This window comes from Myodes glareolus, chromosome 17, assembly GCF_982192425.1.
Source record: "Myodes glareolus chromosome 17, mMyoGla1.1, whole genome shotgun sequence".
NCBI classification, from domain to species: domain Eukaryota; kingdom Metazoa; phylum Chordata; class Mammalia; order Rodentia; family Cricetidae; genus Myodes; species Myodes glareolus.
The window spans coordinates 6,475,449-6,499,290 of record NC_142042.1 but is presented as its reverse complement, the minus strand read 5'-3'; the positions used below and the strand labels follow the sequence as shown (position 1 = coordinate 6,499,290).

The window sequence follows — 23,842 nt, the reverse complement described above, 5'->3', positions numbered from 1 at the left end:
TCATAGGTAAACACATGTGTGCGGCTGTGTAAAGCTTCATTATAAATCCAGGCAAGCCATGGTTGTATAGATTCCTGATACAAACTAGATTTCTGTTTCTCGGTTATCATTAGGTCTCAAATCCTGGACAAATGGCTGAAGCGCCTATTTAATATCAAAGCAGACATGACCACCAGTTTCTCCCAGCATCACTTAGTCCCTACCTGTTAATCAAGTATGGCTGGCATACCCTGCCCCTTACCATAAGTTTTTCCAGTCCAGTGACTTGGCTGCTCGTAACTCACTGTCCTCCTCCATATAGTCAGCTGTTTTCACTATTTGCCCTATCCTCCACCCGTTACTCGGCTGGCTTTACCTCTCTCCTGTTCCTACTCTTCCCTGCTGCTGGTTGTGCTCTCCTTTTCATCTGCCACACCTGGGAGCAGTCTTGTCCCGCCTTCTTACCCTCCCCCCCCCATTCATCTGATACTGAAACCTGGGATCAAACCACAGATCTTCTCGTGACTATTATTTTGAAGAATTAGACCAAGTTTTTTTTAAATTTATTTATTTATTTGTTTTATTATGTATACAATATTCTGTCTGTGTGTATGTCTGCAGGCCAGAAGAGGGCACCAGACCTCACTACAGATGGTTGTGAGCCACCATGTGGTTGCCGGGAATTGAACTCAGGACCTTTGGAAGAGCAGGCAATGCTCTTAACCACTGAGCCATCTCTTCAGCCCTATAGACAAGTCTTTTTGGCAGAATGTCTGAAAGCTAGATTTAAAAAAAAAAAGTTTTCACATTATGTTTTAATGCTAAAATGTTCATGTGAGCTCTTAAGGATTCTTTTCACTGTAGAAACGGAAACCTGGACCCTAGAGAAAGACGCTGCTGCACTCAAGCACTCTTCCCTCCTCTCCTGTCTCTCCCTCTCCAGTGGCGGCTGTCCTTGCAGCATCCCTGCCTAGAAAAAGACAATAAAGTACGCTGCCGAGTTACTGCTTCCTTCAGTGCCTTCCCTAGACGTCAGGGTGTTACCTGCAGACTGCTTTGTTCATATGTTCATGACGGTCAGTAAAGGAGAGGTGTGAAAATGCTTAGAGGTGTGCTAGTCAGATTCTGCCCCTAGCCTGAAAGCTGAATGTCTCCTGTCACTGTCATAAGGTAAGATGGAGAACTCTTGGTTGGTGCCACCCGGGGATCAGCTTTAGAACTGGGTAGAGTTCTTCCAGAATCAGTGCTCAGCTGTCCTGCTGCAAAGTTGTGACTTTTTCATAACACAGGAGGCACGTGTTGTTGTCACAAGTCACTCTTCCCTGGGAGGTTAGGGATAGCCAGAGGGAAGTGTCTTGTTGGTTCTGTGGCATTTCAGGGTTTGGTTTGGTTTTGTTTTTTCCCCCTCTGTATTGTATTTGGATTCTCTTTAAATATTTGGATTAATACCTGTGGTGAATAGATTCCATTCTGTCATCTTCCATTTTGGCAAGTTTCCTTTGTAGTATGCCTTAAGTAACAAATGATACCTGTTTCAAGTTTGTGAAACTTAAAATATAGCCATGTCCAGCATATAGTATACAAAATGAATGTTAGACCTTCTTATGTTTTTGTTGTTGTTTGTATTTTCATATGGGGTCTTAGTCTGTAGGTTAAGCCGCCCTCAAGTTTCCCATCCTCTGCCTTATCCCCGTGAAGGTATAATCTATCACATTTGGCCTTTATTACTGTTTCTTATTACATAACTGTTAATCTGTCTTTTCTGTTCAGGCTTGTCCTCCGCTAAGCAGAGCTGAATGCATCGACAGGTGTGATCTGACCAGGACCATACACTGTCGTTTTTTCTGTTACTTTGGATCAAAGACAGTTCCCTCTCTCTTCCCCCCTCTCTCTTCCCCCCTCTCTCTTCCCCCCTCTCTCTTCCCCTCCCCCCCTTCCTCCCTCCTTTCCTTCCATTTCTTCTTTGAAATGGGATCTCCCTAGGTAGCTGCAGCTAGCCTGTAGCTCACTGTCTAGCTCACGTTGGCCTCAAACCCAAGAGGTCCGCCTACCTTTATCTCTCAGTTGCTGGGATTAAAGATGTACTCCATCATACTCAACCCTCTTTCTTTTAAGAAAGAATCCATTTTGGACAATTTCAAACACAGAAAGTAGGCTGAGCAATGTGATAGGTCTCAGCTACACGCCTTGGTCCCTCTCCGGGACGCTGGTCAGTGCTGTTCACTCCTGCACAGCCATGACACACTCTTTCTCTCCCATCATTGTTACACCTGAACTCCATGTCTAATTTACTTTGGTAGTTGCTAGAGCTTTTAAGAGAGTGCCTTGTTTTCTTAGCAATCAGTGGTTGCATTAATGAACAACTGAATCTTATCTTGGATTCATTCGTAAACTGATTTGTTGGTTTTGCTTTTGAATGTGGAGAAAGCTGAAGGTGGGACTGAAAATAGATTGTGTCAGACTGGGTGTCATTCCAGTCTATCCAGGGATGCACATGTAATCCCTCCCAAAGTGGCAAGATCTCCGACTAATCTGAGAAATGATTGACGTTGGGCCAGAACACTTGATGTCACATCCCTGTTCTCCAGGTTTTTATTATTCTGGCTTTAAGTATTCATTCTGTGCCTTCCAGTCATTTTGTCTGCATTAAGGAAGCAAAATTAGAATTCAAAAGTTATGCTTTCATGCCCCACCCCCAGCACCTCCTGTACCCCAAGATGGCCTCAAGCTATGTCCACAGCCCAAACAGTTCTGTTAACGTCCGCTCATCATCAGGCTAAACAGAAAGCACGGGGAAGAGTCTCGTGATTGCACAGTTTCACTTTAGATGTTTCTGGTGCTTTGTGGCTTCTAACTTAACAAGACTTGCTCTGCTTCTGATTGGGCAAAACATCAGACAGTTGCTTACTCAAGAAATAGTTATTGAACATCTGTATGCTGGGAAGTGCATTATACCCGGCCTGAATAAAAAAGGTAAACTAACCGGATATATTTTCCATTATGGAGTCACAGTCTACTGAGAAACGAAATATATTTGGACCATAAAGGAAAACTGCTCAGTTGATATTTTAAGGACACAGCTTTTGTAATTATTTCTGTGAAAAGCTTCTGCATATTCAAGGCTTTGGGATTACTGCATTTCTGTGTGTATTTATATAACACCAAGCATTCCAGACTCAGGACAGTGTTAGCAAAAAGACTCTAAATGAGAATGAACTGGTTAATGTATCTCTGCTGTACTGAGGTTCCAGGATGATAAGGTCATTAATGTGGTTGAAATTGATGTTTGCTATTTTAAGAGGACCTTTGCAGATAGGAAAATAAAAAATGCCTTCAACATTTGCCCTTGTCTTGAGTGCTGGAAAAGGAAGGGTGAGGAGATGCTTGAGCAGATGAGAACCTGTGACCTACGACCATCTCAGCCTGTGGGCCACTGTGGCTTTGGGAAGAAAATGTGCCTTAGATGTTGTGTCCTGCACAGTGTAGCCAGTGGGCTGCCTTTGCTGCCTTGTCTCCTTGTGTGAAATTATGTGATTTTAATTCTTTTATTAAGAAGTTTCTTAAAACTTTGGTTTCTGGATTGTCAGAATGCTTTCTTATTTTCTGAACTCATTTAAAGTTCAAGAATTAGAAGGTTTAAGATGGGGAAGAAGGCTTTGCTTTCTCTAACTGATGTTTTCTGACTAGGTACTTCGTAACTCAGGAAGACCTCATTTATTCCCAGTAATATGTTTTACTAAACTCTTTCAGGTAACTTGAAAAAGACTGTGTGACTTCATATACAGTAGATGATAACTTGAACTCAGTTTTTAGTTATTATTATCAGTAGAAAACTCTAGTGAGCTCTCTCTTTGTCTCCAGTTACCAGAGACTGCTGCAGACCATTGCTGTTCTTGAGGCTCAGCGTTCTCAAGCAGTCCAAGACCTGGAAAGTTTAGGCAAACACCAGAGAGAAGCACTAAAAAATCCTATTGGGTTTGTGGAAAAACTCCAGAAGAAGGTACAAAAAAAAAAAAAGTACTTTGGTACTTTTAAACATTGACTGGAGTATACTTGGTAATTTAAGATAATTATGTGTTTTTCTGTGTGTCTGTCTGTGCTTTAAGAATATGTAATTCCACCCCCCACCCCCTTCCAGGTCATATTCCCTATCCATCGCACAGTGAGATTTGCCCAGGGGAAGAGAGCTAGGTTCTCTGTTTGGACAGAGCGATGTGCTCACTGCTCCTCTGTCCTCCTGCTTCCAGGGCTCTAAGATGTGGAGCTGAGGCTTGGTGCAGAGCGTTTATTAACTACTAACTGCTTTTGTTTGGGTTGTATTTGCTACTGAGAGAAAAAGCAAATGTTTATAGAGGTAACACAAAAGTTTATTTTACATATTTAAGGCATAGGCGTAACCAAATCCTTGAAGAGAAACTGAATTTCATTTAATTTTGAAAAAACCTTTTTCCCCCCTTAATGTGAAACTAATTTTTTCATTTACTTTTGCTTAAACTTTAACAGTGAGCCATTCAGATGTACACTTAATGACTCAAACTAGGGAGCCCCTTAATTGATAGATTAAGTACATTGTGTGGGGGTGTCGCTCTTTGGTCTGCGACTGGAACCAAGTGCTCTGCTACCACTGAACCTTACTTAGTAGATTTGAAAGCCTCAATATTAGCATTGTGTGAAAACATGAAAATAAAATCAATATGGACTCAGGGTAACTGACATATAATCAATGTATTGTTCCTTTCTCTGGTTTCAGTAAACACTGCATTTCATAATACATATATAATCTCTGTATTGACTGATTAAAATTGGTTTTAGAGCTATATTGTACCTTCTGTTAAATAAGGCTCCCCTTGGTCCAGTATGTTATAAATTTAGAATGCCAAAAACTTGGCTGAAGAATGAGGCTCGTGAGTCATCCTCAAACCTACCCATCAGATTTGAGGTCACCGTGTGCTACAAGAGAACACAGTTCAAAGAGATTTAAAAAAAAAAATCCTAAACAATAGCCTGAGATCTTATAATAAACAAATGGAAAATATCTCCATCTTTTATCATTATTACACGGTTTGCTCGAGCACAAAAACATCATTCTCAAAATGGCAGTTATTGGCAGATTAAATTACAGCTGTTAGGGAAATAATGTATCAATTTTAATGTAACTTTTGAATGTATTCACTTTGTGTCTGGTAAGCAAAAACATGCATTTAGGCATACTTACTGGATTTTTATGCATTTGGCTGTTTGCTTGTTTTTCATTTCCAGGTTTTATTTAGAATTTTTTTTAATTCAGAAACGGATGTGTTATTGAACATCGTAACTTTTTAAAAATATTAAATACAGACACTCAATAAACAGGCAGGGTTTATGTTGCTTAGGAAGACTTCTTTGTCCTAGATTTAATTTAGAAGTTTCATTTTTTAGATGTCATAATTTAGAACAAGGGACATAGCTATGGTGTGGGATGCCTGTGTTTGTACAAGGCTCCACACTGACAGAAAGAAAAATGTCATTTATATGTGGCAGACTTACAGATTGTGAATTCATTTTTTATTATGTTACAGATAAAGTATAACCTTGCGACTGAGTGTCAGAGTGTGTGTATCTCAGGATGCGCTGGTGCATTGAGCACCTTCAGTGTGCTTGTGACTAGAGCTGATGAGTCTTGGGTGTGTGCAGTTGCTCTGATGCAGTACAAAGAATAGTGTTTACACTGTGCCTCTTACATTTTATTGTGCCTATTATCTTCTTGAACTAAATGTAGATTGGCACTTTGGTTTTTATTTTGTCTTTTTTACCAGGCTGATATAGGGCTTCCATACCCACAAAGAGTTGTTCAGTTGCCTGAGATTGTATGGGACCAATATACCAACAGCCTTGGGAACTTTGAAAGAGAATTTAAAAATCGCAAAAGACATACTAGGAGAGTTAAATTAGTTTTTGATAAAGGTAAGAACTCACATGGTAAGAATTTAACGAGGAAAATGTCTTGTAGTGTCTTGCTTGAATAATTCTGTGTATGATTTTATTTTTAGTAGGCTTGCCCGCAAGACCAAAAAGTCCTTTAGATGCTAAGAAGGATGGAGAGTCCCTTTCTTACTCTGTGTTGCCTTTGAGTGATGGTCCAGAAGGCTCCCATAATCGTCCTCAGGTAAGTAATAGGAAATTCCTGAGAAGCATAACAATGTTTAATGTTTTGTTGCTCTGTATTCTTAAAATGCAGAGTCATTTACTGACAAATAATGGGCACATAAACTCTGAGGGTAACCAGAGACTTAAGTCTGTCGAGCCTGCCAGCTGAGACCCTTTGTGTATGTTCCAGTCTTCAAGTTGTAGTCCCTTAAAAATGTGATTGGTGTCAGTTACATTGTAGGGTCTTCATGGATTTTAAATGGCCTTTGTGGGCACTGTGCCTAGGACCAGTGGCATGTGGAGTGTGACCAGGATTTCAAATGTGGCCTTGCCTCTGTAGGACTCGTTACTTTTCAATTTTGAACCCACATTTCTTGTTTCTAGAGATAAATTGCTGTCGTTTATTTGTGAGGATTGTTAAGAGTTTAAAACCAAAGAAATACAAGAATATGAAAAAATTATTTATCAGGAAATAGGTGATGTATATAAAATATGCAGAGATAGTTTGGAAATTCTAAACAATTCCCTGTGTGCTCTTTGGCTATATCCTTGGTGTTTTCCATTTATTAAAAGCCTTCTTTTACATGCAGATGATAAGAGGTCGCCTGTGTGATGACACCAAACCTGAAACTTTCAACCAGCTGTGGACGGTTGAAGAACAGGTGATGCACACATGTAGCTTATTTGGGTTAAAAGACAATCTAAGCTGTTAATAGTAGGATGAGCACCACCAGGCAAGTGTTTACTCTTGCATTGGAATTCCTTTTAATCATGAGTTTAAAATATTTAGATTTACTTTTGTATACCTTTTTGCGTATTTTAAGAAATTTGGATTTTGAAGGTGTATGATCTTTTGAGGCTAATTCTTAAAGAAAAGCCTTGGGTTTGGGAAGGAGGCTAGAAGTGATGGGTATTCTAAGAAGCAGCTTTGAGAGGAAAGGCTCCAGACAAGCAAAGCTCCTTCAAGTTAGGTTTTAATTTCTGTTGTCAGGGAGCTGGGAACTCAGACTGGCTGCCTGTGAGTGACACTTCTGTCAGATTGCAGTTGAGTGTGAACTTGATATATGTTGAGTTAGGTTGTTTATCTGTAGGTTATGTGATGTTAGAAGCTGACTTTTGGTCCCCAATCAGACGCTTGAATGACAGATCACATAAAAGAGGAAGACGAATGTGGTTTTGTTAGCGCTACAGGGGATCTTCTGCACATTCTGGAGCAGAGATAGTTGGGGAGTGGCATTCACTCAGATGTACACAACCCAAATGTATTTCTCTTCTGGTTTCTTGTGCTTTATGAGGACTTACATAAGTGTTTTCATTCATTTTGCCTATGGTCTCTTGTGTTCCTAAGTTTTCCTGTTTTCTACTTTGAAACACTCTAATTGGCCTCCAGAGTAGGGAAAGCAGCACTGCGCTTTGAGTAAAATGTGAATGGATTTATTTAGAAATCCAGTTTTTTATTATTATTATTGATTTTTATTGAGCTCTACATTTGAAATTGAGTGTTTTAAATGGAATACATTTTTCACTTAAAACTTGATCTTGGGTTTGGTGCAGAAAAAACTTGAACAACTACTTCTGAAATACCCTCCTGAAGAAGTAGAATCTCGGCGGTGGCAGAAGATTGCAGATGAGCTGGGCAACCGGACAGCCAAGCAGGTGATGGGAAGGGCTGCATGCAGATGCCTTCTAGTGGGCAATTCTGCTGCCACACACGCAGAACTGCTACAGTCGCTCTTGTGTGTGCTGTTTTACGTTGATTAGCATTGCTTGTCTTTGTGTTGATTGAAGAAACAGTCCAAGTAACCGTGCTTTTCATCAGTGCAAAACATTTAAAAAAAAATGTATAGTAAAGCTGGGTGGTGATGGTACACACCTTTAATCCCAGCACTTGGTAGGCAGGGCAGATCTCTGTGAGTTCAAGGCCAGCCTGGTCTACAGAGTGAGTTCTAGGACAGGCTCCAAACCTACAGAGAGAAACCCTGTCTTTTGGTGGGTGTGGGAGTAAATAAATAAATAAATAAGTAAATATATTTTTTTGTTTTTTTAACCTGTTCTCACTTTATGGTGAGAGTACTGACAGGCGGTTGTTACTTATGAGCTATGCATTTTCTCCAGACCTTTTCATACAAAGACATACTAGGCCATAATAACATGTAAATTGTCTTGTCGCAAACAAATAAGCTAGAACTGTTGCTTTGGAGACAGAATCTCACTGTGTAGCCCTAGCTGACCTAGAGCTCATACATAGTGGGCATTGTATCTCTTGAGTTGCTGAGTATTTAGAGAGCGTGCTGGCAGTATCACTTTGGTTAGATTGTGCTGGTGGGTTTGTGGCATTGCATTCATGTCATCCAATTATCACACACAGCCCCCCTCACACCCAACTGTGTTAACTGTAGACAGGCCTCCTGCTGTGCTCCCCAATGTCACCAAGCAAAAGAAGAGCTCAGCTTTGAAATCACACAAATTTAAATTTATTTGAAATGATTTTGTTAAGATTTAAAAATACAGATGTGTTTGATGACCTTTAAAAGGTATTTCTTGATTTAATTGTTACCACTTGAAACTTGGCATCTGTCGCATCGTTTCATTGTGTTAAAGGAGCTGTTGTGTCTCCTTAGGTCGCCAGTCGTGTACAGAAGTACTTCATAAAGCTAACTAAAGCCGGCATTCCAGTGCCAGGCCGAACACCTAACTTATATATATACTCCAAAAAGGTAAGGCGCACAGACGAGCAACCTTAGCTGAAGTCACTGGCTGGAGAGCTCCGTGTGGGTATGAGTGTGCTGGGCTGCACCCTCGTCTGACATTTCACTGTGCTGAGTACAAGTGCAGAGTGAGAGTCTGTGGTTGCTGCTTAGAGAAACGTGCTGGGCTTCGGCAGCTCTTTGTTTTTTTCTCGGAAGTAATATGAGTGCTTGAAGGGCTTTTGTACCAGTTTTTTATTGGGAATGTCTTAATGATGTTAGATTTTATCAGGTGTGGACTTTGAAATGTAGGCTCGCTCTCTGTTGGCTTTGCTGCATAAGGTAGAGGTGTTGCTGAGGTCCTTGGCCCTCACCGCGGTTCTAGAGCTGTAGCATGTCCTCCCTTCCCCTTGGCAGGCGGTTATTGCTTATGAGCTACGCATTCTCTCCAGACCTTTTCATACAAAGGCATTCTAGGCCTTAATAACATGTAAATTAATTGTCTTGTCACAAACGAATAAGCTAGAATGTTGCTTTGGAGATAGAATCTCACTTTGTGGCCCTAGCTCAGCTAGAACTTGCTGTGTAGATCAAGGCTCCTCTGGTCCCTACTGGAGCAGAATACTGGGATGGCAGATGGTGCTGCTGTGTTTCGTAGTTAGTTCCAAGCAGCCTTTTTGCCCCCAAGCCCTAGGGGTTGAGCCTAGGGACCTTTAGCACGCAAGACCAGGAGTCTACCGTGGAGTTAGATCTGTAGCCACCGCTCTCCACTACCCACTAGTGTCTCTGACGGGCAGGGCACTGCATTAACTCGCAGCCTGTTGTGGAGAATTGTAACTAGGAAAACTAGGCACAGTCAGCTGCTTTTGTTAGCTTGATAAATCCTTATAACTCTCCTTTCTGCCATGTTCCCTCTTCACTTAAAGGAAGCTAACTTTACCTTCCTGGTGGGTGCTAGTTGACGTCATTTTAATGTTACATTGAGGAAAGTGTTTCTATAGTTCACATCTTAAAATTTTTTAAAGATTTGCTTTTTAAATTATTTATCTATGTGTGGGTATTTGTACATGAATGCTGATGCCCACAGAGGCCAGAGCATTGGATTCCACTAGAGCTGGAGTTTTAGGAGGTTGTGAGCCTCCCGTGTGGGTTCTGGGAATCAAAGTCCAACACTACAAGAGCAGTAAGTACCCTTAACACCTGAGCCATCTCTCCAGCACCATCAGGTTTTGAAGTTGTTTTTAACCAAGGTTTTCAAGCTTGCTTTAGTTTGCTGATTGTTTTAAGTACCGATGGTGTGTACAGCTCTTACAGCCTTGGAGTGCTGGACACTGCACACCAGTGTTGAGACTGACAGCTCCACTCCTCATGGCTCTCGTCTGTCCTCCCTCTCCCTCCTCCCCTTCTCTCTCTGTGCTGTGGTTCAAACCCAGGACTGTATTTAGCTAGGCAAGTGCCCTTAGTTAATCTTTCTAAAGTAAGTTTATTAATATATTATTTTATACCTCGTGTTTTTACAGCTAAGAGTGAGTAATGACCAGAAAAAATCCTGGCGAAGCCTAACTTTGTTTCATTCTGTGTGTAGTCTTTTGTAAGGTCATAGACACTGTGAGTGTGGAGGTCTAGTGTAGCCATAGCCGCAGTGGTTCCTGACCGTGGTAAGATTTCAACTGTGAAGTGGGTGAAATGGTGGCTCTCACAGTGCAGAAAACTATGCCTGTGGTGTCCATTACCCATGAGCATAGTGTTGATAGTGAGGGCTGTGCCACATCCAGGTCTAATCCTGGTTCTGCTGCCTTGTAGCTAGACTGCCCTCACCATGACATGTTGGCTCCTTGTGCCTATGTTTCTTCCTCTCTAACGACTTTGTCAGAAAGTTGTGAGGCCATGTGATATTGTTACAAGGCAAGCAGTTACTTGGTGTTAGGTGATTCTTTTTAGATACTCGAGTATTGTGACAACTTCTCTCTCACTGGAAGGTGTTATTCTGACTCAGACCATTTTGTGCTGTGATTTTCAGTATAAATTGATCGTAAGAGTTCAGTAGAGCCAGCATTGAATTCTTGTAACCGGTAGGGTGCGTGCATGTTTCTGTACTTTTGGTGCTGTTAGTGAGATTTCATCGTTCCAATAAGACATTTGTTTTCTCACATAGTCTTCAACAAGCAGACGACAGCACCCCCTTAATAAGCACCTCTTTAAACCTTCCACTTTCATGACTTCACATGAGCCGCCTGTGTACATGGATGAAGACGATGACCGGTCCTGCTTCCATGACCACATGAACACTCCTGCCGAGGAGGCGTCGGTACGTTAGTTCCCTGTTTCTATACAGACGACTGGACATTATGTATGTAGTTTTTCAGTTATCTCTTCTCTTCAGAGATTGCTGGTGATGTGCATTGTGAGAGTACTTGATTTTCTGACTGTCCTCTTCAGATTGCTGAGGACAGATTCTCCTCTAACTTGACATGTCAGATTTTAAAGTTAATATGCTTTATTTTTTATGGGGAAAAAGAACTTCAGCATTGCCTAAGTCGTGAGAAGAGCCCAGGGAGCCCGTCTTCTGTCGCTCAGCTTTAGTAATTTGACCTGGTGGTGTTAGCTCCATTGGCAGGAGTTGAGGACACCAAGCTCAGGTTTATGAGGAGGGAACTCTTCCTGCAATGGAGTGTCTGGTTGCCGCAGTTATTTCCCCATGTGCGTACACACACATGCTCCATAGGCAAGCACTCTGCCAGCTGAGCTGTACTCAGTCTCGAAGTGCTTTTGACTTGCTTGTTTGGATCCAGAAACTGCAGTGAACTAGGGGTGGGGGTGAAAACCCTCCTTTCATTTTCTTTACCCTAACTGCCTGCACTGAAAACTGGGTCATTTGTTGACAGTGTGGATTGTGTCAGCTGCATCCCTTTGTGTCATTTGACTTGTTCCTTTGTTCTGAATTTCCTGTGATGAAATGTTTGAGTCCTTGCTTAAAGAGTGTACACTAAAACTCGGGTTGCACAGAATCGGAACATGAGATGTTAATGGAGATGCCCATGCTGATGCAGCTTCCTGGAGATGCAGCTTTCACCTGTGATTCTGTCCTGTGGTGGTTAGTGTGCTGCAGATGAGGAATGCTTCACTAAACATGCATGTGACAGGTTGTCCCAGGCGCTGTGAGCATACATATCTCTCTGTTCTTCTACATCTTGGGCTTGTTGACGGATCACATCAGTAAGCAGTTGTTTAGTGCTTCAGAGGAATAAAGGGAACATTTGTGTCACTTAAGAGGGAGGTCAGAGAGTGAAGATGGTTCAGAAAGACTGGCTGAGAGTTAGCCATGTGGGGCGGGTGCAGACCATTTCAAACAGGCGTTCAGTGACCATCACTGTAGTGTGTCCAAGGCCCTTGATTCATTTCCCAATATAAAAAAAACCTTTAAGTTGACAAAATAATATAGTAAAGTTAATTAGATTTAACTTTTTGTCTCTGTGTAGCCTAGGAAAGTCTTGAAATGATAATCCTCCTGCTTCAGCATCCTCAGAGCTAGAATTACAACCATGTATCACCATACCCTTCTGATCCACATAGCTATTTAAAATGTGTATTTATGAATCTTCTGATGGTAACATGTATAGGTTTCTCTTTCCAAAGACACAGCAGCTAAAGATACTATATGTGCATCATCTGCTTCTTACTGAAACATCTGTATTCCACCTTAGCCATATTGAAACATCTGTATTCCACCTTAGTATTGAAATTAGTCCCTTCTAAGTAAACCTGAAATAATATAACTCAGAAAGCTCTTGAGTACACAGTTCAGTAGTATTGGTTTCTAAAATCCTTCCCACCCTGCTACCTGAAGCTTTGTCAGACAGCGTCTCCCGTGTCTCTGTACCCCTCCAGCTCCTGTGCCCACCGTCTGTCAGTCTCTCTGTACAGAGGTGACCAAGTGAAAGCACTTGGTGGTTGCTGTATCTGTAGGTCTTTCTGTATCTTTTGGTTTACCCATCTGCAGACTGAACTATTTAGGGGGAAAATATTCGTACCAGATGGTCAAGAGAGATGGGAAGGAGCATTGTGAGAGGCATGCGGCTCACGTTTGGAGCGTGCACTCTTAAAGGCAAGGTCCAGTGTGTAACTGTTGAGTGGGAACCAGGGGAGCCTAGAGGAAAGTGACTGTGGGACTGGACACTGAGAAGGGAGAAGGACAGGCTTCACGGGACGCTTTTGAATGACACTGCTGGTCAGTTCCAGGGCTGCAGCAGTCGCCACTGGATTTCACACCTTGTGATCTGGTGTTGTATTTATGTAGTCCACATTGTTTTCTAAGTAGCCAGCGTAACTCAGGTCTTCCCTTGAGTGAAGACTGCTGCTCTGCCCAGTCACTACAGGATGCAGACTAGAAAGCAAGGGTGGACATTGGTTTGCTTGTTTGAAAAAAAAATAGCATTTACAAAGCTAAGTGTGAAAACTTAGAAGAAAGAAACTACTGCAGAGCAGGGAGGGGTCTAATAGGCTTGTGAGGTAGCCCTGGTGACTTTGGGCTGTCACTGTTGTGTGACAGAAGTGGAGTCACACCGCCCTACGTGGTGAGGCAGTGTAGTTCAACCTTGGAATAGCATTTAAAGTCCTATGAAATCGGAGCGACGGATCAGTGTGTAAAGTGCTTGGTGCATAAGCATATAAGAGGTGAACAACTGGGCATGATGGCATGCTTACACTCTTAGTGCTGGGGCAGCAGAGACGGGAGGATTGATGAACTGTTGACCTCCAGTCTAGCTAATAATACTAGCATTAATTTTCTGGTCTTAAAAGTGAGAAATGTCAGTAGAAAAATAATTAGGATTGTATTTCTTACACTTTGTCCATTTTCATTATCAAACTAACACTTTTGTATTTTGTTCTTTTTAACAGGATGAGGAAAGCATTCCTATCATGTATAGGAGTTTGCCTGAATATAAAGAACTATTGCAGTTTAAAAAGTTAAAGAAGCAGAAGCTGCAGCAGATGCAAGCAGAAAGTGGGTTTGTGCAGCATGTGGGTTTTAAGGTGAGCAACTGGGTCATCTCATTTTTAGAAGGGTGGAGAGGGGTATCTGAAATAGTTAGCTCTAACGTCAATAAGCATCCAGGGAAAGGTTCGTAAGTTTCTCTGTAATTCTTTTAGGCAAAGTTGTGCCTACAGTGTGGGTGTCATAGTCTTGGCTCTGTGTGGAGAAGAGAACGCAGTTGTCTGTCATGTGCAGTAGCCAGGATGAAGGTCACCTGCTGCTTCCCTAGTCCCCGCTGGCCATGAACACATTCCCTGGTTCACGTTGAGCTGCCTCATTGAGCTTCAGGAGGCTGGTGGAGGAGCCATTCATTGTACACGCTCCAGATACATTCCTGGGTGCTCGAGGCTGGGAGTGAGAGAGGAGGACTCAGGTTCTGCTCATCCCGGCGGTCAGGCGGGTCTCTGTGAGCTTGAGACCACCAGGGTTGTGGAGTGAGACTGTCTTCAAATAAAATAGCTGAGTCCACCTGAAGTACATGAAAGTGGTCAGAGGCTGCCTCACGCGGGGTTTACCAAGGAGTTTAAAAAGTGACTGCACTTAGTGAGCTTGGGGAAAGTTCAGCAAGACCATAATGTGTTGCTGTTGGTCACACACATGACAGTGTTGAGGTGTGTGGGGGTGACTGCTGGGCCTGTGGAGTACCCTTTCCTCTTGACCTGCCCGTCACCTCACTCATCCTTAAGGGATTTTCCTAACTGGCTTCTAGATTTTTTGAGAGGAAATGAGATTTACTCTGTCTTAATTTTTTCTATTGCTGTGACGAGACACCGTGACCAAGGAAATTCTCATAAAGGACCACACTTAATTGGGGGCTTAGTTTCAGAGGACGAGTCCAGGGCTGTCATGGTGGGAAGCAGACAGATGCTACAGCAGCAGCTGCGAGCCTTACAGCCCAGCCCGCAGGCAGTGAACAGAAAGACGAGGGCAGACTTGAGTTTTGAAACTCAAACCCCACCTCCTAATCGTTTCCAAAGAATTCTACCAACTGGGAGCCAAGCACTCAAAAACATGAGCCTATGGGGTCATTCTCATTCAAACCATCACACTTTGATTTCCAGATTTGACATGGAGGGCAGGCTGAGGGATCTTGTCGTGCATTTCCTATGGGGTTCAGGCTGGTGACTGTCCACAGAGGAGTTTGGCGCTCTCTGGGTGTCTGCACTATACTCCTGGGCAACTATAGGTCTGGTATGAGCAAATCAGGTGTCCACATTCACACACTGGTGGACCGTTGGCAGAATGCCCGAGTTTGAGGTGACTGACTTAAAAACTTGTTGGGTAAATACAAAGGTTATTTCTCATCCACCCGTAGTCTCCTTCCCTGGGAATTCTAAGCTAGTGCGTTGTTTTCTCTACGGCGTGGGGGAAGGGTCTGTCTGTGTCATGTCCTGTGCCTCCTTAGAGAAAGGAAACCTAGTCAAGTGCTCTGCCTGTCTGTCTGTTGCAGTGTGACAACTGTGGTGCCGAGCCTATCCAGGGTGTCCGCTGGCACTGCCAGGACTGTCCTCCAGAGATGTCTCTGGATTTCTGTGACTCGTGTTCAGACTGGTAAGTGTTTCCTTTGTTCTGGGGACAGAAACCTCAAACTTTATTCCCAAACTTCTTGTGTAACAATGATTTCATGTATTAGATTTTACTCTAAGCACCTAAAATTTTCCTTAAATCCCGTCGCGCATCAGCTTTCCAGCAGTTTCCTATTAGAGCTTTCCAAGGGGTCAGTCTAACTGAGAAGATTCTGTGGTGGGTGGATGGAGACACATCTGTAGTCGTGTGATGATGAGTCTCTCTGTGTTTTCTCCTTGCAGCCCACATGAAACAGATGTTCACAAGGATGATCACCAGTTAGAGCCTGTTTATAAGTCAGAGACGTTCTTAGACAGAGACTACTGTGTGTCCCAGGGCACTAGTTACAGTTATCTTGACCCCAACTACTTCCCAGCCAACAGATGACGTGGAAGAGGGTGTCGGCACTAGTTCTCGTCAGCACACAGCAATGGCGGCATTGTGGAAGGTGTGCGCAGTGTGGACACTCACAGCATGAGAGCTCCCCGAGTGTTCTCATCAAGTGCAGCTCTGCACCGTGTGGCTGTAGATCAGCAGCTGAACATTCCTGGTGAGCTGAGCGTTTTCCTGGTGAGATTCCACCACCACCGTAAAGCCTTGTAGGTGGTGATCTGAGATGGGCGAGATGAGAGCACGCGTTAACGCGAGAGTAAATCCCAAAGGTTTCAAAGACCTCGGTCATAAGTGTGGTGATGGAAGACAAGGTATTTATATTAAATCAGTTTAGTGGCTTTCAGTTTTGTGAAAATAGTTTTCAGCGCAGAAACTGACTCATAGACGAAGTTCTAACCAATGCTGGTGTTTGCTTCTAGGATGTGTACTCTAAAAGAACTCTGTCCGGTGGTCACTGATGGCCTTTAGTAGACTGGAGCTGCTTAACGGTCTGATACCTAACTTTTAATCACGATGAACTGTCCTTACCAAGAGCAAAGCATGAGGTGGCTGTGCTTTGCTTCCGTAGCCAGCTCACGGGTGTGAATGTCGTAAAGTTGTCACGCAGATCTATTTTTAAAGTCATGTTATAAAGATGATCATGTGATGTGTACAGACTGTGGTGAAGAGTGCCAGTGGTAGACTGTGTAAAGTCTGAGTCACAGCGTTCATCCCTTGAGATACACAGCCTTCTGCCTCTGTATTCGGAGTTGTCCGTACAACTCGTCAAAGAAAACTGCCTAATATAAAAATCATATATATGGTGATCATTTTTCCCTCTTTTGTAGTATGCACAAGATCCATAAAAGATTGTATTTTTATTACTATTTAATGAGTGATTAAATGTAGTCTGCACAGTGAGCAAGCGTTCACAAGCATTCTTTTATACTGCTGGATTTCGTTGTGCATCATTTAAAACATTTTGTACGTTTCTTATCTGTCTGCAGTACGTTCTTGAAATGTTCACTTGTCGGGATAACTGTGAGAAATAAACTATGTGGACATGTTGTTTCTATTATAGAATGCTCGTCGTGGCTTCCTTTCAGCAAGTGTTAGCTAGAATTCATCACTTGAAAGCCTGTTCCATCTGTGGCACTTTCTGTTCTCTACAAAGGGTAAAGAGGGAGCGTGAGCTTGCCTCCTGCTGGGGGTGCTAGTGTCTGCAGTGTGCTGCACACTGCACAGCAGGGCGCTCACTAACGTCCACACGGGGTTCGCTCGAGCAGTTCTGTCCTGTCAAAGTCAAGTTTCCTGTACAGAAACAGGTGATTTCCAACAGTTATCAACCAGGAAAAGATAGTATGTTCTATGGTGGATTAAGTATTATACTAGTCTTGTTTTTAACCTTGTTTGTTTTTCCTGTTTTTAAGGTCAGGGAACATTATTTACTAATTCTTTTCAATACTTAGCAAAGTATTAAAATCTACCCTGAAATTTTTAAGTAAGAAAAATAGAATTTTAAATATGGAAATGAGAATTTTAAATAATATATTGATAATGTATCACTGGTCATATTGATGCAGTCTATTGTGAAGGAGAGACAGCTACACTAGGTGTCTCTATAGTAAATGCTCAGCACACAGCCAGAGGGCTGCCTTCCATCTGTAAACATACAGGACAGGCACAGCTGGCTGTATAGAAATAATAGTACCAGATAGTTCTGAGAGCAGTTCCCATCCATCCACAAATCCCATGAAGCTTGAAGTACACCTTGGAAGGGGATGTGAGCGGTGCAGCTGTAGTGACATCAAGAGTGGACAAACACTTGAACGCTTTCTCAAAGGCGAAGGTTTTAGGCGGAGGTCGTGATGTGGGTTTTTCCTGTTTGAACAGAAGATGGATTTATTTTGAATTTTTCAGCTCTAAGCACATCATCCCTATGACTTGGTGGGAATGTTTTCTTGTAATTTTATTGGAGGATTGCAGAGTGGGCAGTGCTTTTCTTTGTGTGTGGACCTTTCATCTGTCTGCAAGGAATACTGGCTGCTGACCGCTGTGCTTGTTGTGAAGTGTCTTAGTAGGTCAGATTTATCTTGTGGCTTATGATGCTCAAGTTGTTTGCTGCCAATACACCAAAGCTGATGTTGGGGAGAGGATGCTTCCTTCAGGGAGAGGCACCAATAGCAAATGCCGAGACAGTCCTTACAGAGCACAAAGCAAGCATGTGGCAGGCAGCTCACTGGGTTCTCAAGCCAATGAGGCAGATTAATTTATTACCCTGTTTTCATGGGAGACCTAGCCAGAAAGAAACATGCCTCGAGGCATTATTGTTAGTGTAGTAATGAGACCTGCCCTTAAGATTTGTCTGCGTTAGGCTTGGTCTCCTAAGCAGGAACACCCCCAGTATCAGGTACTCCGTGTACTCGGTGTGTTTTTGATACCTTTGTGCATTGCTAGAGTACAAACCTGGTCCCATGGCCACATTCCTGACACAGGAGAGAGACCTGTGAGTGTCTGGAGGTGCCCCAGAGTGCCCAGTGCTGTGACTCGCAGGAACACGCATGCATCTCCATTGCTCCCACCTGACCGTGGTGTCCTGACTCCTCTCTCCCTCCCTTCACTTAGATCCCAGGACACAGCTGACTGAGGTATGAGAATAGTATTTCAAGGTGACAGAAAGTGACCTGCTGTACCAGACCAGCCTTGTGTTGTGATGTTTCCCTTACGGCCATGTGAGATACGATAAATGAACTTTCTTACTATGGATAACACGTTTAAACCCATGGTTCTGGGTGCCCTGGGGGAAGTGAGCATCTCCAGGCATTGTCCTTTTAAGCCTACACAGTTCTGGTTTTCAGTGACAGAGTTAGTAACTGCTATTTATATGATCCCAGAGGAAACCAAAGCCCACTGCTTTGCTTACAGGGAGTATGTATCTGTTAAATGGATTGATTTCTGAGAGTTGTGTCACATTGAGCTTCTTGAGAACACAGTCCATGTCTGTGTCTCTAGGCTTTGACAATTTAGCAGATTCTCTACAGTAATTGTTGGTTATACGACCCAGTGTTTTGCTAAGTTAAACCTTTTTTTTCTTTAGAGGTAGTGGGGCTCAGTACATGAGGTGCCAGTAACTCTCAGAGGTCCCTTGACCTGCCCTAGAGGACCAGCCTCTGCATCCAGCTTAACCAGTCAGATCATCCGTGGGTGTGGCTGTCATGCTTGCTGTGACATTTTGGGTTCTAGTCACAGCTGGGAAAGTGGAGTACCTTTGATTGAGTTCTAGGAACTAGTTACTGATTTGTACTAACGGCATGTAATGGGGAAATGAAAGGCACTGAAACTTATAACATGCTATTTCTCAGTAGTAACAGATGTGTTGGGAACTGTGATAGAAACTCCAGGCCTCTGTGGAGCTTATAGACCAGCACAGAAGACAACAATGTTCAAATAAACTTAAATAGCCCTTAGTTAAATAAAAGAAAAATATCAGTGTGAAGAGCAACCTTAGGTTGAGAAACCCTCAGTGGCAAGGGTAATTAATTTGAAGTGTGGGAACTAGCTGTGTGGATCAGCTGTAGGAAAAGGCAAAAGGATGCCAGTGGTCAGGGCCCAGAGCCAGCAAAGAACTTGGTTTGCTTGGGCAGCTTTGAAGGCAGGCACTGTGGCTTGAGCAAATGTGTGAGAGGGAGGGTCCGGCTGATGGTGTCAGGGAGGGCACAGACCAGTTCAGGTGTGGTCTTGAGTGTAGGTCATAGCCAGGGAGTTGACATTTGTGTTGTGATGTTATCCACATACATGTACAACCGTGCTATGAAGAAATAGTGATGTTGTTGGAAGCCACTCACAAGAGCAATGTACATTTTAGCTGTTCTTTAGAAGACTGATTTTCATTCCCAGGTACTGATTTCTGTTGAAGTAGCTGCCACCTGAGGGAACCGCGGGCTGGTCTCCCTGCGTGTCTACTTCCTCATTTCCTCATCCAGAGCTGTGGTGTGGTGTTTGCCAGTGTGTGTGTTGTGTTTGGAGACTGTTAGTCCCTAGAATTGCTTGTTTAAGCTTTGATCCTTGAGCAGCACTTGGCATCTTTGCTCAGATGTCCATGTCCCCTGTCATGAGTGACAGCCTGGGATAGTGTCAGCGTTCACAGCTGTGTGGATTTGGGAACATGATGCACCCTTTCTGGTAATAGAGACCTGATTGTAACCAAAGAAACTCACTTTCTTGTCTAGCACACACTGGCATTTCTGTTTAGGAGCCAGTGCTAGAGAAAAAGAAATATGAAAATGACCATGTATCATGAATACATTCACAATTTTTCTGTAATAGCTCAGATCTGGTCTGTGGCCAAAGTTCAAACCATATAAGTAGATCATAATTTTAAACTATTACTATGTTTGCTTCTGTTTGGAATGAAAGCTGTCAAAGGCTTTCCAGAACGATGTGAGTTACAAATAAATAGAGAAAGAGTTTTGCTGGTTTCCATTTATTTCATTTGTACATAACTGTTTTGAGGGAAAAAATGATTTTAAAAATACAGTTCTGTCCTGGAAACATCTGTATTTGCACTCTCACTGAGGAAAAGAATCATGCAAACCAAACTGTGTGTTGTGTGGTGACTGAGCGCAAGACGCAGGTATTTCAGAAGACAGAAGCAGCTCCAGTTCAACAGCTCCGCACAAAGACCCACGCCTCTCTGGTGTGGTGCAAGTATTTACCCATGGAGCAGGCCCATGAAACAAACACAATAGCTGCAAGACACCCACGCACTAGCCTGTCCCCCGGCGTCGCTTAGGGTACTGTTCCTTTCTCTTTACTTGGGCAGTATGTCAGGGAGTAATCATCTCGTATCAGAACTGCAAGATGGTTTTGTCCAGTGAGTGAAGTAGTCATCATCTCTCCTACTTTTAAATTCCTTCCAGTCTCTGATGCTGAGACATACCACACCACACACAGAGTAGCTTGTACAGTTGCTCAGATTCCATGTAGCTGGGCTCTCAAACATGGATAGTGCTGACTGCCCTTTTGGCTCCCTTAGAGAAGCTGGACAATGTCTTATTTTGAAACATTTCTGTCAAGTACTGCTGACTCTTTGCCTCTGTGTTCCACAGGGCAGTTAAAGTTCCCACCAGAGCCAGTGCAGGATGACGTGTCCGGGCTTGCCCCATGCTAAGGAAGTACCCACTTCAGGGAGGAAAGAAATGGGTGGGAAGGAAGCTGTGATGGAGAATTAGGGATGTGTTCTCCCTGTGGGATGGGTCGGACTCCATCCGCCCCGGGACACAAACAGCACAGGCGGATCCCACACTGCTCTTCCTATCCTGACTTTGCTCTGCAGTACAGCCTGGTGACAGAAAAACATGTACCAGAGAGGACAGCTGTCTACAGGAGGGAAAGTGGGCAGTCCCAAAGATACCATGCATGGCTTCCAGATATCTCTTACGTAAGTCGGGCTGGGAAGGAAACAGCCTGCTAGGATAGGGAGGGGGGGCAAAGGGAAACGTGTTAATTAGGGGACAAATTTCATGTTTTTCTGTCTCTGCTTTCCTTAGCAGTTATGCGTTTTCTCCTTCAGAATACAGAGTCAATAGCTGCGCAGAGCCGAAGAAAAACTTGATCTGGTGTTCCCTCTGCGTTTACCTGTGTTTGAAAGGAAGAGAGAGTTATTGACCCCCTGGCCTGCTTGTAGATGTCATTTTTTAAGATAATGAAACAAGATTACCTGCTTCTGCTCAGCAAACTTAAAACATTGTGTCGTCCTGTTCACCGCTCCCCACCCGCACCCACAGAGGCTAGAGTGAGAAACGAAGGCTTCAAAAGCAAGTCCCTTTGGAGTGACTCACATTTAGTCACAGCACTAAGAACGGAGAGGAGGGTGGCTCTCTGAGTCCAAGACCAGCCTGGTCCACATACCCAGTTGTAGGCCTGCCAAGGCTACATAGTGAGACCCAATAAATAGAATTAACCTCTCTAGACTAAGATGGAAGAGCAGCGCTACACACTTATTTGCATGCCTCAAAGCCCAAGGCCGATGCCACCCAATGCTGCTGGAATGTGAAACAGGCAGAACTCTAGATGAGTGGGAAATGGCATGGCCACTTGTGAGGCCCCGGCAGTTTTATTCCACATGGAACTCGGATACCCCAAACCTGCCTGTGCGTGTTTACAGCAGCTTCTTTCGTGATAGACAAAACTTGAAAGGTACCAAGATGTCTCTTAGCATTTACACAGGCAAGTAATAGTGGAGGTCACTTCAGACTAATACGAACGAGATTTCCATGCACATTACTAAGTGGCAGAAGCCAGTCAGCAAGGGGCACGTGCTGTATAGTCAGGCCGTGGCAGTGCAGAGGGTGGTGAGGGTCGAGTGGGAGGATCTGAGTGTAGTTGTTTCACATTGCAGGCTTGTCCAAACATACAGTGTACAACACGAAGGTGTTGATGTCAGTCATTGCCTCTGGGTGACAAGTACAGGTTCATCTACTGTGACAAATGAATGACCGTTGAGTGTATTTGAGGATGGGGTATCTGAGAACTCATAAGTTTATCTGACCTAAATGCTCTAAAGCAGAAAGTTCATCCAAACAGCAAACTGAGGGCCGTGCTCTGAGTATTGTTAGAAATCAAGGGACACGTGGGTGTTGCCGTGAGAGCCCTTAGATCACGGTGGGAGTGTAGCCTAGACTAGAGTGCTCAGGAGCAGGGGTCTGAAGAAGCAGAGACCAGGCCCACAATGTGCAGATATTGGGGCAGAGTTGTCGGAGATAGATGATTCACCCGTATAGGGAGCCAGCAGCAGATGGAGCAGGAGGGGTGGCTTACTGGACACCCAGCCAGCCGCTGCAGAGAGTGAACATAAAGCTCCTCTTCAGAAGGCAGGGCCTGGCCCCAGAACCTCTGCGGAGGCCAGAGAGATGCTGGTAGCATGCCTTAGACCTCGCAGGCCCTGCTTGCTTAGGAGAGTTGATGGGCAATTACCACTTAAAAAGGAACTGAGTTCCTACACAGTTTCTAGTAAAACTGCATACACATAGGTCAGTGAGCAGATGGGTGACTGGAGCCGTGGTCACCAGTGGTGTCCTGCAATGGGCAGGGGGGAGGCTGTCCTGAGGGCTTGAAGCCACCAGCTATGGAGGTCCATCCAAATGCTAACAAGTGGGGAAAGTATTGGGCAGAGGGAGGCAGAGGCCTGGTGGTCTAAGAACTGACTGAAGTATCCCGTGCTACCCTGGCTCTTTAGAGTATCCAGCCCGTGATGCCCAGGCTCTGAAGAGTATCTGGTTCCTTGCCAGAGACTCTGTGCACAGTCGGCACGTTTTCAGATGATTTTACCATCTGCTAATTGTACTAAATAGTGGGTTTTACCATGATGTCTTCATAATTGCACACAGCATCCCTCAATCACAGATAGCTCTTCAGTCTTTCATCCTGTCTCCCACTGCCTCTCTGTCTTCCAAAAAGGCCCCCTTTTTAATGTTTTATTTTTAGAATCTTGATTCTGCATACAAGAGAAAACATGCAATGTTTGCTTTTTCTGAGCATGTAGTTAACCTGCTGTACACTTCTTACATTTCCCTGGATACAAGTGATGTTCCTTTTATGCTTGGATAAGCTACATTTTCTTTACCAATCTTTTGATCCCACACTTGAATATTGTAGAATATACAGCAATATACAGGTAACATGGATGCCAAGGACACAATTTTCTTGAGAGCTTAGGGCTGTTTGAGGTAACTTTGAGGAACAATTTTTTTAACTCTTGTTACCTCCCCACAGTAGCTTCAATTTGCAACCAGGAATCAATTTTTACATGTTAAACATTCCCAAAAGCATATCTAGAAATATTTATATGTATTAGATTTCATTTCTCTTTTCCACTTTTATTTTTTTGAGACAAAGTATCATGTATTCCAGGCTGGCCTCAAACTCCTTATGTAACAGGATTCCTGCCTCCATGCCTCCAGCCCTGAAGTGCTGGAATAACAGAGATCCACATTAAGTTTATACACACATGACCAGAAACAAACCTAAGTTATATTGATCTCTACATAGGTGATCAAATCATAAAGATAGATGACTC

General features: G+C 43.5%; 2 protein-coding genes across 10 annotated transcripts in view; one reads left to right on the top strand and one right to left on the bottom strand.

The window, feature by feature from the left end:
• The window catches only part of Zzz3 (zinc finger ZZ-type containing 3), a 66,186-nt gene extending 45,952 nt beyond the window's left edge, over window positions 1–20,234 (top strand). For 6 of the 7 annotated variants that reach the window (XM_085677531.2, XM_085677529.2, XM_085677530.2 and 3 more), the window contains 10 exons: window positions 3,841–3,979; window positions 5,775–5,922; window positions 6,009–6,124; window positions 6,696–6,767; window positions 7,660–7,761; window positions 8,727–8,822; window positions 10,948–11,100; window positions 13,692–13,826; window positions 15,278–15,378; window positions 15,636–20,234. In XM_085677531.2, the coding sequence (XP_085533657.2) occupies window positions 3,841–3,979; window positions 5,775–5,922; window positions 6,009–6,124; window positions 6,696–6,767; window positions 7,660–7,761; window positions 8,727–8,822; window positions 10,948–11,100; window positions 13,692–13,826; window positions 15,278–15,378; window positions 15,636–15,780 (1,207 nt within the window). In that variant the 3' untranslated portion in view covers window positions 15,781–20,234. The remainder of the gene's footprint in view (window positions 1–3,840; window positions 3,980–5,774; window positions 5,923–6,008; window positions 6,125–6,695; window positions 6,768–7,659; window positions 7,762–8,726; window positions 8,823–10,947; window positions 11,101–13,691; window positions 13,827–15,277; window positions 15,379–15,635) is intronic. The other variant, XM_085677532.2, reaches the window with a different exon arrangement.
• Window positions 20,233–23,842, bottom strand: part of Ak5 (adenylate kinase 5) — a 170,408-nt gene continuing 166,798 nt past the window's right edge. For all 3 annotated transcript variants that reach the window (XM_087897463.1, XM_085677535.2, XM_048453554.3), the window contains one exon: window positions 20,233–21,402. In XM_087897463.1, the coding sequence (XP_087753589.1) occupies window positions 21,334–21,402 (69 nt within the window). In that variant the 3' untranslated portion in view covers window positions 20,233–21,333. The remainder of the gene's footprint in view (window positions 21,403–23,842) is intronic.